The sequence below is a fragment of the Malaclemys terrapin genome, chromosome 6, assembly GCF_027887155.1.
Source record: "Malaclemys terrapin pileata isolate rMalTer1 chromosome 6, rMalTer1.hap1, whole genome shotgun sequence".
NCBI lineage: Eukaryota > Metazoa > Chordata > Testudines > Emydidae > Malaclemys > Malaclemys terrapin.
This window is the reverse complement of record NC_071510.1, coordinates 35,341,132-35,360,573: the sequence shown is the minus strand read 5'-3', so window position 1 is coordinate 35,360,573 and position 19,442 is coordinate 35,341,132. Positions and strand designations below refer to the sequence as shown.

General features: G+C 44.6%; 1 protein-coding gene across 2 annotated transcripts in view; it reads left to right on the top strand.

The window, feature by feature from the left end:
• Positions 1-19,442, top strand: part of VPS13A (vacuolar protein sorting 13 homolog A) — a 283,684-nt gene that overhangs the window by 75,246 nt on the left and 188,996 nt on the right. For both annotated transcript variants that reach the window (XM_054032764.1, XM_054032765.1), the window contains exons 17-20: positions 5,433-5,575; positions 8,105-8,306; positions 8,401-8,515; positions 12,802-12,938. In XM_054032764.1, coding sequence (XP_053888739.1) covers positions 5,433-5,575; positions 8,105-8,306; positions 8,401-8,515; positions 12,802-12,938 — 597 coding nt within the window. The remainder of the gene's footprint in view (positions 1-5,432; positions 5,576-8,104; positions 8,307-8,400; positions 8,516-12,801; positions 12,939-19,442) is intronic.

The following is a 19,442-nucleotide window of genomic DNA, read 5'->3' as shown; positions in this document are numbered from 1 at the left end:
CTTGGAACTGGAGTTGAAGTATGCCTTCTCTCTGCTCCTGCTTATCCACAGAGTCCTCCTCAAAGTTCGCAGGGACCAGGTGATGATAATTTTGATCGCCCCAGCCTGGCCTTAGCAGCACTGGTTTACAACCCTGCTAGAGCTGTCAGTGGCCACTCCGATTGCCCTGCCCCTACACCGGGACCTCATCACGCAGGACAGAGGGCGCCTGCTTCACCCGGATCTGCAGTCTCTGCACCTCATGACGTGGAAGCTCTCTGGCTAAATGCCATGGAGAGCCAGTGCTTTCTTCAGGTACGACAAATTCTCCTTAGCAGTAGGAAACCTTCCACTAGGGCAGCCTGCCTAGCTAAGTGGAAAAGATTTTCCTGCTGGTGTGAGCCTAAGCAGATACAGCCACTCCAGGCCACTATTCCAGTCGTCCTAGAATACCTCCTGCACTCCAGGCATCCGGGTCTCTCTCCTTCCTCAATCAGGGTGCATCTAGCTGCCATTTCAGCGTTCCACTTGGGGGAATCTGGATGCTCTGTGTTCTCTAACCCCATGGTGGTGCAGTTCCTCAAGGGACTGGAGAGAGTGTTCCCCTACTCGCGCCCGCCGGTCCCTCCCTGGAACCTTAATTTGGGCCTTTCCAAGCTTATGGGGCCCCAGTTCAAGCCCCTGGCCTCTTGCTCTCTCCTGGAAAGTGGCATTCCTGGTGGCCATTACATCAGCGAGGAGGGTGTCCGAGTTATGAGCCCTAACCTTGGAGCCTCCTTATACAGTTTTCTACAGGGACAATGTGCAACTCAGACCACACCCAAAATTCCTCCCTAAAATAATCTCGCAATTCCATATGGGCCAGGACATTTGTTTACCAGTGTTCTTTCCTAAACCACACACGGACCTGAGTCACCATAGCCTGCACACTCGGGATGTCAGAAGGGCCCTGGCGTTCTATTTGGAGCGAACTAGACCTTTCCGCAAGTCGATGCAGTTGTTTGTCGTCATAGCTGATAGAACGACAGGGCTGCTTCTGGTCTCGGCGCAACGCATTTCATCATGGATTGCAGACTGCATCCGCGCTTGCTATGAGCTTGCCAAGGTTCCAGCCCCGGCGATCACAGCTCATTCAACGAGGACACAGGCGTCCTCAACAGCTTTCCTGGCGCATGTCCCAATCCAGGAGATCTGTAAAGCAGCCACCTTGTCATTGGTGCACACTTTCACAGCCCACTACGCAGTCAACCAGCAAGCCAGAGATGATGCGGTTGTTGGCAGGGCTATTCTTCAGTCAATTGCTCCATGACTCCTGCCATTCTCCTATGGTAAGCTTGTGAGTCATCTAATGTGGAATGGACGTGAACAAGCACTCAAAGAAGAAAAAACGGTCACCTACCGTTCATAACTGTTGTTCTTCGAGATGTGTTATTCATGTCCATTACACTTCCCACGCTCCTTCCCCTCTGTCGGAGTCTCCGGCAAGAAGGAACTGAATGGGGGTCGGGTCGGCAGGGGTATATATGCACCGGTGTGGAAGCGCCACTCTGGCGGGCTTCCCTGCCGACCCGATGGGAGCCGCTAAAGGAAAAAGTTTCCAACGTCCATGCACGCGGTGCGTGCACACCTAATGTGTAATGGACGTGAACAACACATCTCGAAGAACAACAGTTACGAAAGGTAGGTAATCGTTTTTTCTTTGCTCTCTGCCCTGGCTTCCCATAGAATTTTCAGTCCAGTCAGTTTCACTCCTTAGGCACAATGGACCTCTCAACAATAAGAGTAACATTCAGCTGTGTGGAAGACAGAACTTTCTCTGGAGGTGGCTTGAGGTTATGGAAGTAACAGGAACTAAAGACCATCCAAATCTCACCACTTTCCACTCCAAGTGCAAGGCACATTTCTTTGACCTTGTCTCTCTAAAATAAACACATAGTAATTGGTATATTTAACCCCCACCACCACCAAAAGTAGATACTCCACTGCACACGCTTCTCCCCCTGGGGAGAGGATGAGAGAACAAATGTGACAGATATGTAATCACATAGCTTAATGTGCTACTGGAAGATGTTCGTATACTATGGTGATGAGCCCTGTATAAAAACCTATATAAAATTGAACCTGGAGGTTTTCCTGACTTGATCTCAAGGACCCCAGTCATCTTCCTTTGCCCCAGGTTCAGATATCATGGAAGTATCTCATGCAGTCCTCTTCATCTGTCCATGTGGCCCTGCATACATCATTCCATGGAAGACCTGGTGGAGGCAGATACTAATACCCTTTCCAGCACCATGACAAGTGCTGTCCCTTGGCACAGATGCCTTTGCAGCCACCTATTTCTAACCCAGCACCTGTGCAACCTTTGGAGCTGTCAAGGGACCTCTCAGATCAGCAGGAAGATCTGCCTAAGTCTGAGGATGGGATGAGTGTCCTTCAGAGGAATCGGGAAGAACGTACAGATGGCACTTCACTAGAAGATCAGATTGGTGCTTCATCTGTCCAACCTTCTGATGAACAGTAACTGTTTTTGAGGAACTATTGGGGAGAATGGCAAACTGCAGCTGCAAACAGGCTACACCACTGGAGACATCAAATCCCCTGTTGGATGTGTTACAAATGCAGACCAGGGATAAACTAGCTCTACTTACCAGCTCCAGCCTTCTTAACCTGGCCAAGGATGTCTAGCTCACTCTATTCTCATCCTCACCCTGTATCCAGGAGAGCCGGAGGATATCAATTTTTGCTGTGTTGTCCTTTGGCAAACTCCATGGTGGGATCTGCACCATAGGAGAGAGTTAGAGGCAACAAGACAAGACCTCTCAACTCTTACCCTTCTGACATACAGGGACCTAAGGTTTTGATTAAAGAGCCTATTTGTTTGGCTTACTAGACCTTTGAGTGGTCAACTCTCAAGCAATTATGTTCCACTGTAATTATGCCCTGTGGGAAGCGATGATGCCTTGCCCAAGTCAAAGAAGGAAGCAGCCTGGGCTGTACTCTGATCATATGCATGTTAGACACTTCCTAAGAGCAGCATATGGTGCTTTGGACTCCAGTGTCCAAAGGAGTGGCTCTAGAGAGGTACTCCTGGCCGAAATCCTGTGAATGTCCTATTGGAAGAAATGGATTCTCTTTTCAGGAAGGGAGCCATAGAGGAGGTTCCACAGGAAGCCAGAGATAAATGACTTTACTCACTTGTTTCCTGATCCCAAGGAAGAACAACTGTTTAGGACTCATCCTGGACCTTAGAAATGTCAACAGATACACAAGAATGCTCAAGTTCAGGATGCTCACTGTAGGGGACATTATCCGTTCCTTATCACAGCGAGACCGGTATGTGCCTCTCATTAAAAAGCCACCACTTCTTTGTGGTTATTAAGCTCAGATCAGGTATCCGAGGTTCTATGTGGGGATGATGCACTATCACTTCAGAGTTTCTCTTTTTGGCTTGTTCACAGCTCGAAGAGTCTTCACTGTGATGCTTCCCGTGAGATCCAGGGTTGTGTGGTACCTCACCACCACCCGCTCTTAGTGTGAAGCAGCCTTGTCTGTTCCTGCTGTGTATCAGCTTCCTGAATCCATCAGCCTGTGGTAACACAAGCACTACCTTCCAGGCCTCTAGTAATAGGCACATGCCAACCACTGAGTCCCTGGAGCATTCACCTTGGTGGGGATGAAAATGTGAAGGCAGGCTTACTCAGCAGGTGGTCACATGATCAACACAAGTGTTCAGTGAAACCAGTGGTGACCAGTGCACTATGTCACAGATGGGTTCCCTAGGTAATAAACCTCTTTGAACAAAACATCTAATGCCAAGTGTATTCAATGGGAGCACACACAGTCAAAAGCTGTCTGATGTGGTTCTGCTGGACTGAAGACAATTTCTTTACACCTTCCAGTCTTTCTTCCTGTTACCCAGAGTCATAAGGAAAATCATGGTGGACAGATCACATACTAATGGCCCCAATTTGTCATGTCAGCACTGGTATCTAGATCTCCTGTACCTGGCCAGGGATCCACCATATTTGCTGCCTTTCTCTGCAGACCTGCGTCAATAACAAGGGGAGGATTCTGCATCCCAACCCAAAGACACACTTCACTTGGCATTGTGGAGGAGGAACCTGCTAACTAATGTGGACTATTTATGCTCTGAGTTCAAGTCACTCTCTTGTAATCCAGGAAGAGCTTCATCATGAAATGCTATAGACAAAAAAAGCAAACAGTTTACTATCTGGGCCATTGGTAAAGGATTTGTTCCATCTCAAACTGGGTCTCTGCAGTCCTAGAGTGCCTTGTACACCTGAAGTCTCAGGACTTAGCTGTAGCCACGCTAATAGTCCATAGGGCAGCAGTTACCTGTTCATCACATTTACGTTATGGACAAACACATCTTCTCTTACCTTACAGTCTCCAGCTTCCTTAAGGACATGGTAAGTGTGTTTTCCCCCATTAGGGAGCCTCTACTTTTATGGGACCTAAAAATTGTCCTTACAAAGCTAATGGGTTCTCCTTATGAACCTCTGACGGAAGCCTGTCTCAAACATTTATTGATCAAAACTGCCTTCCTCATCGCAGCTGCTGTGTTTTGATAGCTTCTCCATCTTATATTGTAGTACACAAGACAAAGTCACATTGAAATCCCATCCCAGCTTCATGCTTAAGCTGGTCTCAGATTTTCCCCTAGTTCAGTGTATTTCCCTGCCTGTGTTCTTCTCCAGACCCTGTTTCCATACTCTGGATATCAAGTGGGCATTGTGTTCTTATCTGAAAAATACCAAGCCTTTAGAAAATTCAATAGGTGATTTGTAGCATGTGGTCAGAGATGCCAGAGAGAACCTGTGATCAAACAGACTTCCTCATGGATTAGGAATTGTATAGAACATTGTTACATCTTAATTAGGAAACTAGTAACCTATTGTTTAAAGATCCATTCCATGAGAACCACTGTAACATCATTGGCATGCCTTAGCGGGTTCCCCTGGTGGATGTAGCATCTTGCTCCAATGCCTGGTTTGGGAGAGCTGTGTTACAGTTTATATTTACCTAACAACTCCTAGTTCACTGTTCTCCTGGTGGAGCACTGTTTGGTAATCTTCTCAAGTGGACTGAACAGGGGCCCTTGAAGAAAGGGGTTACTTACCAGTAACTGTTCTTAAAGAGTTGTCCCGTACATTCATACCGTTTACCTACTGTCACCTCTACATTGCAGCTTTGTCTGCTCTGCAGTTAGTGGGGAGAGAGCTTGGGTGGTATGTGTGCATTCCTACAGAGTGAGGTGATGACATCACTGTCATGTGAGCTCTCTTGTGAAACCCCCAAAGACATGACTTTTCAGGGTAGTACCACTACTCAGTGCCACGAGCGCAAGTGTGAATGCACCAAGGTGACTCTCAAACTACACTACACTTAATGGTAAATAATCTCTTTATTGTACCTTTTCCTGTTTTACATAGTATGAAGCTATGAAGCTTTCTGTAAAGCTGTTAAGCATGTCCATATCAATAAGGGAAAACAAGGAGAAACCTGAGCTGATCAAATTTGCAGTAATTGACTTGAGCACAATGTTAATACAACGACCAGGTGCACAAGCAATAAGGTAAGCCTTGTCCATCAAACTATTTTTATTCCTCATAAAATGGCTAAGCTATTAATAAAAATGGTGCTTAGCTTCCAATCTTCATTGTGCTAAAGTTCACAGACCCATTACAATAGCTAGTTTAGCCTGTTTGCAGCTTGGGGGTAGAACCAGATTGGTCAGTTACTGGCAGTAAGGGAATTCCCCATCCCTAAAGCACCATGACAGCTTTATCTTCCTCCACAGCTGCTGGCTGGCTTAACTCATCCTCCCTGCTGCAGAACTTTATGAGGAAAATACTAATCTAGTTCAAATATCTCTCGGGTTCCAGTTGTGTCCTAGAGGTAGCATTTTCTTTTTGAGGAGTTTCCCCAGCTTTGCTTCCTCCTTTGAGTTACTACTGCAGCAGCTGTTGCCTCTGCAGCCTCCAGGGAAAAGTGTAGGCTTCACCCCCTTATTAGGTGCATCTGGGGAGCTCAGCAGTTGGGGTGCCATCATTGTGAGAGATGTATATGAGTCCTGATACTGCTTCTTTAAGAGTGCGATGGCCAGATATGATGGGTCTGCCTGGGTTTCCTTGTCTTGTAACTTCAGAAGCATATAGAATGTCCTTGGGCAGGTGGAGGGGGATTTGTGGGAGGTGAGGTGGTAGAGTTTCTCTTGGAGTTGTTTGAGGAAAGGATTTGATGATCTCCTTAAATTTCTGGGTGGTTTGTCATGTGAGAGTCATCTTTTGAGTTCTTTATTGTAGGTGGTGTCAGAGAGATCTCAGTTGATCTCATGTGATGTATTTCATCCAGTACACTAAATGCCCAATATCAACTATGTGGGTGAAACCAGACAATCTTGATTGGCAGAAAAGATGCTGAAGAAGGAAAATAATTGGTTAGGGAAAATGTTCCATTTTGATTGCAAGTTGGAAGTGCTGCTAGGTTAAATTGCTGTTGCCAGTGTTGCTGCTCTTGGAGCGCCTATGTCAGCTGCACTAGCAGAGAGTGTAGCTTACCGATTCAGCAGACCTTGGTGTGATTCATAAGGAAAGACCACAGGCTCAGGTCGGTGGTGAAGGCACTCAGCCAGGTTTATTGTCGACAAGCACGATACTAGCACGCTGGTTCATTGGTTACAGGTACACTAACACATGTATGCCTGTGACAATGGTACCTGCTCAGTCAGCACACCAGGATTCTGTTCCTTCAGCGAGTACAAAGATGCCCCTCCTATGACTTCTCCTTTTATACATTGGTAAAAACAAGTTAAGTATTATACTCCAGACATTGTTAGATACCACCCTTATTCTTGTACCTCCTAGTTAGAACAAAACATCCTTATCTATTATTCTGTCATCCCATCCTAATCTTCCGAGAGGTTGGTGTGTTCCTGTACCATCTCTTATGAGTGTGTTTATGTAATTACTTGAGAGATCTGTGTGTCTCTACTGTCCTCTTGGATCAGGGATATGCTTAATTGGTTAGCCAATACCTGGTGTGTTACTATTCTGCCTAGGCCAGGCATACGCTGGTTCACAGCCATTGGTTCACACTGTTAGTTATGCCTTTATTAAATACAGTAACTCCTCACTTAACGTCCTAGTTATGTTCTTGAAAAATGCAACTTTAAGTGAAACAAGGTTAAGCGTATCCAATTTCCTCATAGGAATTAATGTAAACGGGGGGGAGGGTTAGGTTCCAGGGAATTTTTTTTTGCCAGACAAAAGACATTATATACATATACACTATAAGTTTTAAATAATTTAATATTGTACTCACCAGTGATGATTGCAAAGCTTGATTGAGGCGGGGCGTAGCGGGGTGGTGATGTGGGGGCTTGCTTGCTCCCCAACTGGTATGCTGGGCGGGCAGAATGGGGGCAAGACTCCCGTGCTTCAACCCTGCTCCCCGGCAGGAGCACCAGGTGGAACGGGGCAAGACATCGCACCCTGACCCTGCTCCCCAGCAGGAGACTCAGGCAGGCGGAACGGAACAAGCTCCTGCACCCCCACCCCACTTCTTGGCCGGAGCGCTGGCGGGTGGAATGGGGCAAGCTCCCCAAGAGCACCAAGTGGAGGGAGCCAAACAACATTATAAGGGAACATTGCAGGACTTTAAAGGAGTATGTTCTCTAATAGGTCAGCGACCTAATAACGAAACAACGGTTAACTGGGACGACATTAAGTGAGGAGTTACTGTAGAGAGAGAGAGTCCTGCTATGGACTAACAGTTCTTGTGGATCCTGCTGATGCACTGGTAATACACTTTCATATAGTCCTTTTTGACCTGGGAGTAGATTAAAGTGCATTGAGGAGATGTTAATATTAGCACATCAGCAGGGTCCACGTAGACAGTCCATTGTGGGCTAGTGCCAGGTAGATTCACTCCACAGCTCGTCGCAAATTAAATGTAGACAATTCCTTAGACTTGTTTTGATGGAGGAGAAGATTTGTTCTTTTAACCTGGCACCTGCTACTTATCTTGTAGTCTATAAGTCATCTGCTGTTTATTTAAACATTCAATTTAAATGTAATTTCTCTACTGTTTTCACTTTATATAGATTTGAAACGAAAATAAGCACATTTGAAGTTACAGGCATGTCTCAAGAAAAATTCATACCCTGTCTGCTATCTTCTCGAACAGTCCATTCCGAAAACAATACATCACTCTTGAGCATAATGTTTGAGACCAATCCTTTAGATGAGAAAGCTGATCAGAAGCTTAGAATAGAATCACAACCGTTGGAAATAATATATGATGCAGTAAGTAAAAAATATGTTATGAAGCATTAGTTTTCTAAAAATATGATGTAAGCATTCATTTTCTTTTATGTTTATTATATTTGTATTTTAACAGAGGACTGTGAATAGTTTAGTGGATTTCTTCAGGCCTCCAAAAGATGTGCATTTAGAGCAACTGACCTCAGCAACTTTGATGAAGCTTGAAGAATTTCGTGAGAAGACATCGACAGGTGAATGTCAATAAACATTTTCAGTGATACGGTTTTTGATAAATTTTGAAGATTTTTTCTTTTGGCTAAATTTTTAAAATACTTTTGTTGTAAATGTATCATAACTGCTAATTAATGTATTAATTGCAAAGAAACAAAAATAGGAAATGTTTTCATATAGATACTCAGATACTGTGGTGATGGGGGCCATATAAATACTTAGATGGTTTAAAGTTTTCAACAAAGACACGCTAAAAGATGAAATTTAAATAAAGAGCAAAATGTCAATACAATAAAAGGGTAAAACTATTTATCACTGGTTTCAGGAGGTTTTGAGGTATGCGTTTTTTAAGTTATATAACATTTTGGCGTTCAGTTGATTGTTTTGGGACAGAGTAGTTAGTTAAAGGATTGTGTGCTGAAGAGTTGTTAAAGGGACTGATGAAAAGTTTGTATGACAATGAGGCAGACTTCGTCCGTTTAAGATTGTCTTCTACAAATTGCAAAGTCTAAGGCACTTGCAGGGCCTGACGCTGTGATGATGTTAAATTCTGTAAGTATGACTTGCATAATACTCTTATCTTCCAAGACAGACTGGAGAAAAGTCTGAGCATCAGTTCTGGGATTAACCAGATTGGGGCTTATGGGGTATTTGACATAAAATAGAATACTTCTGCTAGTTTCCATCTTGAGGTGGTGAACATTTGATAATCTAAAACATGGGTTCTCAAACTTTATTGTACCACGACCCCCTTTTGACAAAATAAATTACTACAGAATAGTTAGTATTTTAAATTAAAAATGCATTACAAGGTTGTATCTACGAAAAGTAGCCACTAAATATTTTAATTCACAATACAGTCACAAGACAATCTTTATATCTGGTAGTAAAAAAATATAAAAAAAATATATGCACCTAATGGGAGGGGTGAGCTTGTATTGATGAACACAAATCCTTAAAGTGGGGCTCTGTGTAGCCGAGGTAAAGATGGAGGTCATCTTCAACAGTGAGATGGGCCCTGAATTTGTTTTTCAGTAAAGTCAGTGCTGAAAAGCCAGCTTCTCCCAGGCAGGTGGGTGAAAACGACATGAGTGCTTTCAAAGCTGGAGATGACAGCTCTGGATATTCTTCTCACACAGAAATCCAGAAGTTAGCAAGAGGTCACTCAGAAAATCTCAGCATCACTGTCTCATCACAGGAAAGGTCCATTCATGTTTCTTTCACTATAAGTGACATAACAGCACTTGCAGTCGCTTCTACATTAAAGGGATTTCTAATCCACGCCTCTGTTTTTTGATGCTTTTCAGGGCAGTACTCACAAAACTGCAGTTTAAGGCTTTTTGGGTATCTGATGATAATGGGTGCAAGTCATGCTTTGGCCAGGCATTTTCATCCAAAAGTCACACAGTAAGAAAAAAGCTTCAAAACCGCCATGGTCCACGTGAGCATGCCACGGTCCACGTGAGCATACCACAAGGAAAGTTTCTTGATCCTACATTCGATTTTCTCAGTGAGAGAAAAGACAAAAGCATCTCACACTTGAAGTGGGGTATTAACACATTTAGATGTTCAAAAATGTCTGCCAGGTAAGCTAGCAGAGCAAGCCACTTGTATCTGCAAACCTTTCAGCCAGTGGGGAATCTTCATCTGAAAGAAAAATTCTCACTTTCTCACTGAGCTGAAACCTTTCCCCAAGACAGCCACTGAACTTCTGTATGGTAAAGTAACTGGTGGTGTTCAGCTCCCATCTATCACACACAACTCCAAACAGGTGTACACTTTTAATGAAGTTGACTGTGCGAACAGCTTCATCGAGAACTTGTTTTAGAACAGGTGGCATTTTTTTTAACTAGGGCTAGCCTGTGTATAATACAGTGAGTCCAACTGCTTGCAGTGCAACAGCCTGCACTCGGGTGCCTAGCCTGCTGTTTCTTCCAGTCATTGCATGAGCATCATCACTGCAAATTCCTACACAGTGCTGCCATTCCAAGCCTGAATCAGAGACAAAAGCATCCAAAAGTGCGAAGAGCTGTTCCCCAGTAGCTTGCTATGGAAATGGCCTGCAGAACAGAAATTCTTCTTGAAGTTCTTTGTCATTCTCAAATGTTATGTATAGCAGCATCTGAGCAGTTGAATGGAAAAAAAAAAAAAAGAACTTTGCTAGATTTTGGCAATCGTTCAGTCACATCATTTGCCATACTGTGAATGTGCCTGGAAATAGTGTCATTAGAGATGGGAATCGAATCAAATTGAGTTGCCCCACCATAGTCAAAAGCACTTTCTTAGCACGTGGCAGAACAAACGTTTCTCCAATACTGTGCAGTTTCCCAGTTTTAGCTATCCAGTATGACACAGCAAGAGATGCCTCAAGAGCTTTCTTATTTGCCGTAGCTGCCATTCTCAGTACATTCTCAGTACTCTTTGAACAGAACTGTGCTGTGTCTGCAAATGCTGCAACATTTTAGTCGGTTTTAAGCTATCCTTTGCCAGAACTTCGCCACACACTGTGGCTTCTGAAAACAAGTCCGTGTGAATTCATATTCCAAATACTTTGGATCGTATTTGTGGTTTCTTGGCTTTTTACTGCTGTTTGGAACCTCATTGTCAGCCCATCTTTTGCTGCAAGTGGCAATCGACTCCCCTTCAGTACTCTCCTTTCCTCCACTTTTCTTCAGAAAATGGTTCATTACTAAAATTATGTCTACAGTAACTTTTCAGATTGGTTTCAACACAACATGTGCTGAGTGGGCTGCCAGATAAACACATGTGCCTGAGTACAGGAAGTGCCTCAGTATAGGAGGTGCTGCACAGGGCCTACAGGGGATAGAAAGCAGGGAAATTGCGGGTCTGCACACCACAGGTGGGCCTGCCAAACTAAATTGCTCAGGCTTGGAAGCCCTGCCCAAGTGGGACTCAGGCTTGGGCTTCAGCCCCCTGCTGCCCACAGAGCTCCTGGCTCTGGCTTCAGCTCCACCATTGCCTGCGAAGCTCTGGGCTGGAACTTCAGCCCCACCACCGCCCACAAAGATCTGGGCTGGGGTTAATCACTTGCATGGTGGCTCAGACAACTCTTTTAGGACTTCTTGGGTGCAAGTAATCTAGGCCTGCTGATTTTTAAAATGTTCATCCCTACTAGAAGCTGTTTAACGTCCCCAGTTACTATGGGATTGAAAAGGACTTTATCATCCTCATATTGTACGAATATATCATCCTGCTTCTTTACAAATACAGAAGATTTAAGTAAACACTTCTGCCTCTTTGGAATTATTAACAACATTTTTACCAACTCCATCTAGAAATGGACCTATGTCATTGTTAGGAATTCTTTTGTTCCTAGCATACTTAACAAAAGAAACAAAACGAAGAGAATCTCCTCCTTGTCCTTAGCTCTGTCAGCCATGGATTTTCCTTGTTATCTTTAGCTTCCATTATCAATTTTCTCCACTTAATGACTTCTGATGTACATTGGTGGCTGTCTGTTTCCCCCTTTTTCATTTCTAGTTTACTGTCTTCACTTCCTCTCTTAACTAGGTTGGTTAATGATCATAGATAAATTAGTAACTGAGGCTTAAAGTTCAAAAAATCAAAAGGCGGTGTGTGTATATTTTAAATCTTGTTATTTTTAAACCAATCTGATTTATTTCTTTATTTTTTGTCTCATGATTGCTGAATTCTTGGGGCTAAAGATAGTTGACTGACTTTAGGTAATGGAATCTTTTGTAAAAATGATTTGAGAAAATCATTTTATTCTGAACAATGACTCAGGAATTATTAGACTAAGATATTGTTATAGTAGATGGGAAATGGAGAAAATATATTGAAGATTTAAACTTTGATTAAAAGCAAATCTCGTTGTCACATGAATATTTTTGTATTGTAACTTAATTCCAGTGTATTAAGCCTACAGTGTCACGCAGTCCTCATGAAATTGGCTATTGTGATTTCTTAGCGAAAGTGTCTTATTTGTCATCATTTTTGCTATATTCATTAGCACTGACAAGGTGATTGATTATTATTCATGGGTACTTTGAACACTGAAAAGAACTACACTAATAAGAAGTACATTTATGAATGTGTAACCAATAAAGAGAATTGAGATCTATCAGAATAAACCAGGATACTGTACATTTGGGATGGTTGACTAAGTTTGATGTGGTTGAACAGTTTCAGCTGTGTATTTTAGTAATCCTATTGTAATGAAATTTGTCCTCTGGTTCATACATTATCACCATAATTTATTTAAAATACGTTTAAAGACATGGTTTCATATTGGCTCCTTACCTGTCTCAATGTGATTATTTTCTAGGATTATTATATGTTATTGAAACACAGAAAATTCTCAATCTAAAAATTAATTTAATGGCTTCATACGTCCTCGTTCCACAAAATGGATTTTATGAATCTACGTCAAATTTACTTCTTCTGGATCTTGGTAACCTACAGGTACAGTTTCCACTCATGAAATGATTTATTATTTGTGATAATTTGGCTTCTATTTATTGTAGTATGTTAAAAATGAACTTAAATACTGTTGACTATAATGGGTTTATTTAAATGTTCCTATTCAATTTAAATAGTGGTGATTCATTTTAAACTGCTTTCTACACAAGTCTGGATTTCTTCTCCTGTTCTGAACACGTCTCTAATCTACTTAGAGTGGATAGTGTACATGACAAAAATGAGGCCACTTCCTTTGCGAATCTTTGTATGCCGTAAAGTAATACATGAAAATTGTTCTTAACAGTTTTTAATCCTGGCATCCCTGATGCTATTTTGGAATACAGAGAAATAGAATCTCTCTTACTCTGACATACGTGGTTAACACAATATTTTTAATTTAACCTTTTCCGCCCACCCCTTTCCAATGCGCTTTTTTTGTTCATTATCCACTAAAATGATATGGATTGAATAGAATGATCATTTATGAGTATAGGACTAAATCAGAACTTCAAAATATTTATCCTCTATATTAAATTTAATAGATTATTTAAATTGTAAGGAAAAAGCAAGCAAAGGTAACTTAATAAATGTATATCAAATGCTATTAGTGTGCTTAACACTATACCAAACTAGGATGACCAGATGTCCCGATTTTATAGGGACAGTCCTGGTTTTTGAGTCTTTTTCTTATATAGGCTCCTATTACCCCCGTCCCGATTTTTCACATTTCACAGTATACCAAACACAGAAAATACTATTCCTGCCCCTGAATGATTGCCTTCTTATTGAACTAACAAAATTTAAAATAGCAAGTTCCCCTTCTTTGTATGTTGGCAACTGATATATATCTATATATCTATATATAGGTGACACTGGCAGCACTGAATATTAAGTTTGCTTGTCCCATTGTAAGACTGTTTGCTGTTGCTTATAATTTTGCCAAACTATAATGATTTGGGCTGAAATTTTGCATGCTGGGTGTCTGTCTCAGGCTGAATTTTTTTGACTCTTTCAGCTAAAATGGTTTACCTGTTTCTGAGAACAAGATTAGGGGAAAATGTTTTGCCCATATTTAAAAAAATCTTAAAATATAACTTTGTTGAGAAGAGGAGTACTTGTGGCACCTTAGAGACTAACAAATTTATTTGAGCATAAGCTTTCGTGGGCTATAGCTCACTTCATCGGATGCATTTAGTGGAAAATACAGTAGGAAGATATCTATATCTATATCTATATCTATATCTACACAGAGAACATGAAACAATGAGGGTTACCATACACACTATAAGGAGAGTGATCAGTTAAGGTGAGCTTTTATCAGCAGGAGAGAAGGTTTAGCACCTCCATGTTTTTGGAATAAGGGTTTAATGTTTGATAGCATGGTCGCCACAGGAAGTTCTTTTAGGTACTTGCATGAAAACTTTGGCCTAAGCATAAGCCTATGAAAACTCTCAGTTCTTCTTCGAGTGATTGTTCATGTCCATTCCAAGCAGGTGTGTGCGCGCCGCGTGCACGCCAGCCGGAAGATTTTACTATAGCAGCGTCCATAGGGTCGGCTCTGGTGCCCCCTGGAGTGGCGCCCTCATGGCGCTGTATATAGGAGCCAGCCGACCCCCCACCCTTCCTAGCGTTCCTGCCTAAGGTAGTTTCCCCATTTCACATGGGTCAAGACATTTTTCTCCCTGTGTTTTATCGGAAACCGCACTCCTCGGCTAAGGAGCTCAGGCTGCATTCTCTGGACGTTCGCAGGACTCTCGCGTTCTATATAGAAAGGACGAGATCCTTCAGGAAGTTGACCGAACTTTTCGTCGCCATGGCCGACAGTAGGAAAGGGCTCCCGGTCACGTCACAGCAGATCTCGGCTTGGATCAGAACCTGCATCCAGGAGTGCTACAGTCAGGCCAATATACCAGCCCCGCCTATCACGGCCCACTCCAGGAGAACGCGGGCCTCTTCGGCCGCGTTCCTGGCCCATGTCCCGACGCAGGAAATTTGTAGAGCGGCCACCTGGTCCTCAATCCGCACCTTTTACGGTGCACTACGCCATCACGCACCAAGCCAGGGAGGATGCTGCATTTGGCCGCGCAGTCCTCCAGTCTGCAGTGACCTCCGACCCCACGACCTAGACTCGGGCTTGTGAGTCACCTGCTTGGAATGGACATGAACATCACTCGAAGAAGAAGAAATGGTTACACCTTCTTGTAACGGTTGTTCTTCGAGATGTGTTGTTCATGTCCATTCCAATACCCACCCTCCTATCCCTCTGTCAGAGTATCGTCAAGAAGGAACTGAGGGGATGGGCGGTCGGCTGGCTTCTTTCTACAGCTCCATGAGGGCGCCACTCCAGGGGGCGCCGGAGGCGACCCTACGGACGCTGCTATAGTAAAATCTTCCGGCTGGCGTGCACACGATGCGCACACACCTGCTTGGAATGGACATGAACAACACATTTCGAAGAACAACCGTTACAAGAAGGTGAGTAACCGTTTCTTTGTACATGCTCAGTAAAGACTTATTAGAGTTTGGAAGTTAAAATCAATGAAGATTCCATATGGGAAGGGGGGAGGGATAGCTCAGTGGTTTGAGCATTGGCATGCTAAACCCAGGGTTGTGAGTTCAATCCTTGAGGGGGGCCATTTAGGGATCTAGGGCAAAAATCTATCTGGGAATTGGTCCTGCTTTGAGCAGGGGGTTGGACTAGATGACCTCCTGAGGTCCCTTCCTATCCTGATATTCTATGCATCGGGCATGTACCATATCAGGACTTCTGAGGCTGAACAGCACTTCCCTTCAGGAGCTTTGCCTGGATACTGGGGGATGCTGTGGCACCAGGCACCGGAACTGACAGCCAGGAGACTGTGCACTGAATAAGGCTACATTTTAGTCATGGGTATTTTTAGTAAAAGTCACAGACAGATCACAGGCAGTAAACAAAAATTCATGGCCTGTGACCTGCAGGCACCGCCCCCACAACTCCCTTGTTTGTGGTTTCCGGCTAATGGGAGCTGCAAAACCAGCGCTCTGGGCAGAGGCAGCCTGCAGAACTGCCTGGCCATGCCTCCCCCTAGCTGCTTCTGGGGAGCCTCCCAGGTAAGTGCTGCCCAGAGCTCACCTCCCACACCCAAACTCTGCTGCTCAGGGGGAGCATGGAGGCGCGGTGGTCCAAGACTGCCCCAGCAGCGGCCGGTGCACCTGGCACAGGGACTGCCTGAGTTGTCCCTGAGCCAGGCGCATGGACCGCTGCAGATCTGTGACAAACTCGCAGCCTTATCACTAAATGCTCCCTCTGTTGGCTCATGGCTGAAATGCAGAGGAGTGGAAATGTGGTAGCAACAGGAGCCTGTGGGTGAAAGGAAGCAGAGGGGAGAGGAGCTGGTAAGGAGTGTTTGCAAAGGAGTGGAGAGGGAGAAGGACTGGAGCCCTGGCAATAGAGTCGGTAACCACTAATGCACACATCTATCCAGAACCTGATACATAATCCAGGAGTCCTGAATCTACATTCCTCTGCTGCCAGCAAATAGCTGTGAAATTAATTGGCAAAATATGTGTCCCAGCTCTCGCTCCTCTTCTGGTCCAGTGGCTGTTCTACATAGAAAATAACAGCCTACTACTGATGGCCATTTACATCATTAGCTCAAGTGGTAGAAGTCTGTGCTGTGGATCTAAAGGTCCTTACGCTGTTGACAACCCATGTTGGGGGCAATATGGTTCCACATAATAGAAGCTAAGTTTTCAGGTTTTTTTAAAATATAGGAAATTACTTAAAAAACTACATTAAAATCATTAAAGTTTCAAAGTCTAGCACTCCAAAGTTCATCTAGAATGAATGAATCAGTTGTGTATAAATATGGCTGTTGTATGTAGGATGATGGTCTCTTCTGCTACAGATGTTGGATGGTGTGTAGTGAATGAGGCAAGAGATTGCAACATATGGGTAAAAAAAGTTATTAACCTAGAGAACTATAGTCTGTTTCTTCCTCTGCCACCAGACTTCCCAGAATCACAAAGGCTTAACCACTTAAGACAAACATTAAAACGAGAATGTTCACAGTTTACTACTGATTCTTTGGTCCTAATTTCTGGTTGCCCCATGTGAAACACCAAGGACCAGATTTGCAAAAATGTTGAGCACTCATAACTGCATCAGCATCACGGCAAATCCCAAAGGGATGTGGCCGCCTTGCTAATCAAACGCCACTGGATCGATCTCTAGCAGGATGCTTAAGGTGGTCGAACTGTGTGTTCAGTTTTATTGCACCACAGAAGCTTTTGGAGTCTATGTGATCACAGGCATTCCTGGATACACGCACTTCGGAATTCATTGGTTTTCCATCCTAATACGTTCATACTAAGGCCTGGTCTACACTAGGCGTTTATGTCGAATTTAGCGCCGTGACATCGAATTAACCCTGCACCCGTCCACACCGCGAAGCTATTTAGGGGACATAGAGGTCTCTTAAATTCGACTTCTGTACTCCTCCCCGACGAGGGGAGTAGCGCTAAATTCGACATGGCCATGTCGAATTAGGCTAGGTGTGGATGGAAATCGACGCTAATAGCTCCGGGAGCTATCCCAGAGTGCACCACTCTGTTGACGCTCTGGACAGCAGTCCGAGCTCGGATGCTCTGACCAGCCACACAGGAAAAGCCCCGGGAAAATTTGAATTCCTTTTCCTGTCTGGGCAGTTTGAATCTCATTTCCTGTCTGGACATCGTGGCGAGCTCAGCAGCACTGGCAACGATGCAGAGCTCTCCAGCAGTGATGGCCGTGCAATCTCAGAATAGAAAGAGGGCCCCAGCATGGACTGATCGGGAAGTCTTGGATCTGATCGCTGTGTGGGGCGATGAGTCCGTGCTTTCCGAGCTGCGCTCCAAGAAACGGAATGCAAAGATCTACGAGAAGATCTCTAAAGACATGTCAGAGAGAGGATACAGCCGGGATGCAACGCAGTGCCGCGTGAAAATCAAGGAGCTGAGACAAGGCTATCAGAAGACCAAAGAGGCAAACGGACGCTCCGGATCCCATCCCCAGACATCCCGTTTCTACCAGGCACTGCATTCCATCCTAGGTGCGGCCGCCACCACTACCCCACCACTGACCGTGGACTCTGAGGATGGGATATTGTCTACGGCCGGTTCCTCGGACATGTTAGCAGACGGGGAAGATGAGGAAGGAGATGAGGAGGACGAGGCAGTCGACAGCGCTTACAACGCTGATTTCCCCGACAGCCAGGATCTCTTCATCACCCTTACAGAGATCCCCTACCAACCGTCCCCAGCCGTTAACCCGGACACAGAATCTGGGGAAGGATCAGCCAGTAAGTGTTTTAAACATCTAAACATTTATTTTTAACAGAACAGGAATATTAAGAATAACAACAATGGGTTTCTCATGATTAGTTTGCTGTAGGCGCTTAACGTTTCAGTCCTGGGCAGTGCAACTATTGAAAAAAAATCTAACAATGTCCGGTTTAGCATGATTGTTCTGCCCAAGCCGCTCTACTGTTTAGTCCCTGCCAGTGCAGCTACAGTAAAATGCGGTCTATATGTCCGGGGATAGAGCAGAAATCCTCCTGGGACATCTCGAGGAAGCTCTCCTGGAGGTAATTGGAAAGCCGTTGCATCAGGTTCCTGGGGAGAGTGGCCTTATTGGGTCCTCCGTAGTATGACACGTTTCCGCGCCACGAGACAATCAAGTACTCAGGGATCATTGCCCTGCACAGCAGGGCGGCATACGGCCCTGGTCTTTGGAGGCTTTCCCGAAGCATTCTTTCTTTATCGCTGTCTGAGATCCTCATCAGGGTGATGTCGCTCATGGTGACCTGCTTTTAATTAGGTAGGGCAATGTTAGTGTTGGGACTGCTTGCCCGTTCCTTTACAGAACTGTAACCGCTGGTTTGCAGCCACGCGGTGGATGCGGGAGAGGGGCAGCATACAGGGATCGTTCCTGGGGACAGCCGCGAGGGGGTGGGACCAGGGGCAGAGTTCCTGCTTGCCGGATTGCTGGCAGCAGGGACTGACATTGCTTTCAATGTGAAAGGAGGCCAGTGCTAATATTAAAGTTTTAAGCTGCCACAAGTCTACGGCTTACCATGTCTGCCTGCTACACAAATTCCGGTGTCCTGCCCCGCTTCTCAGATCTGCTGTGCAAGACCCCAGGCACTGAATGCGAAGGCCGAGAATTCGACCTTGTCCTGAGTGCGCATGTGATAGGTGCTGTGCATGGTCTTGTTCACAGAGAAAGACTATGTTCTTTGTTCACAACTACATTTATCTTTCTGAGGAATTCACTTCCTTTTTCCCATTCCCACAGCCACATCTGCGACTGTCTCACAACCTAGCCTGGCATCACACTCCCAGAGGCTAGCGCAGATTAGGCGTAGGAAGAAGAGGACACGGGAGGACATGTTCTCGGAGCTTATGGGCTGCTCCCGAGCCCAGGCAGCACAGCAGACCCAGTGGCGGGAGAACTTGTCCCAAATGCACCAAGCACACATGGAACGGGAG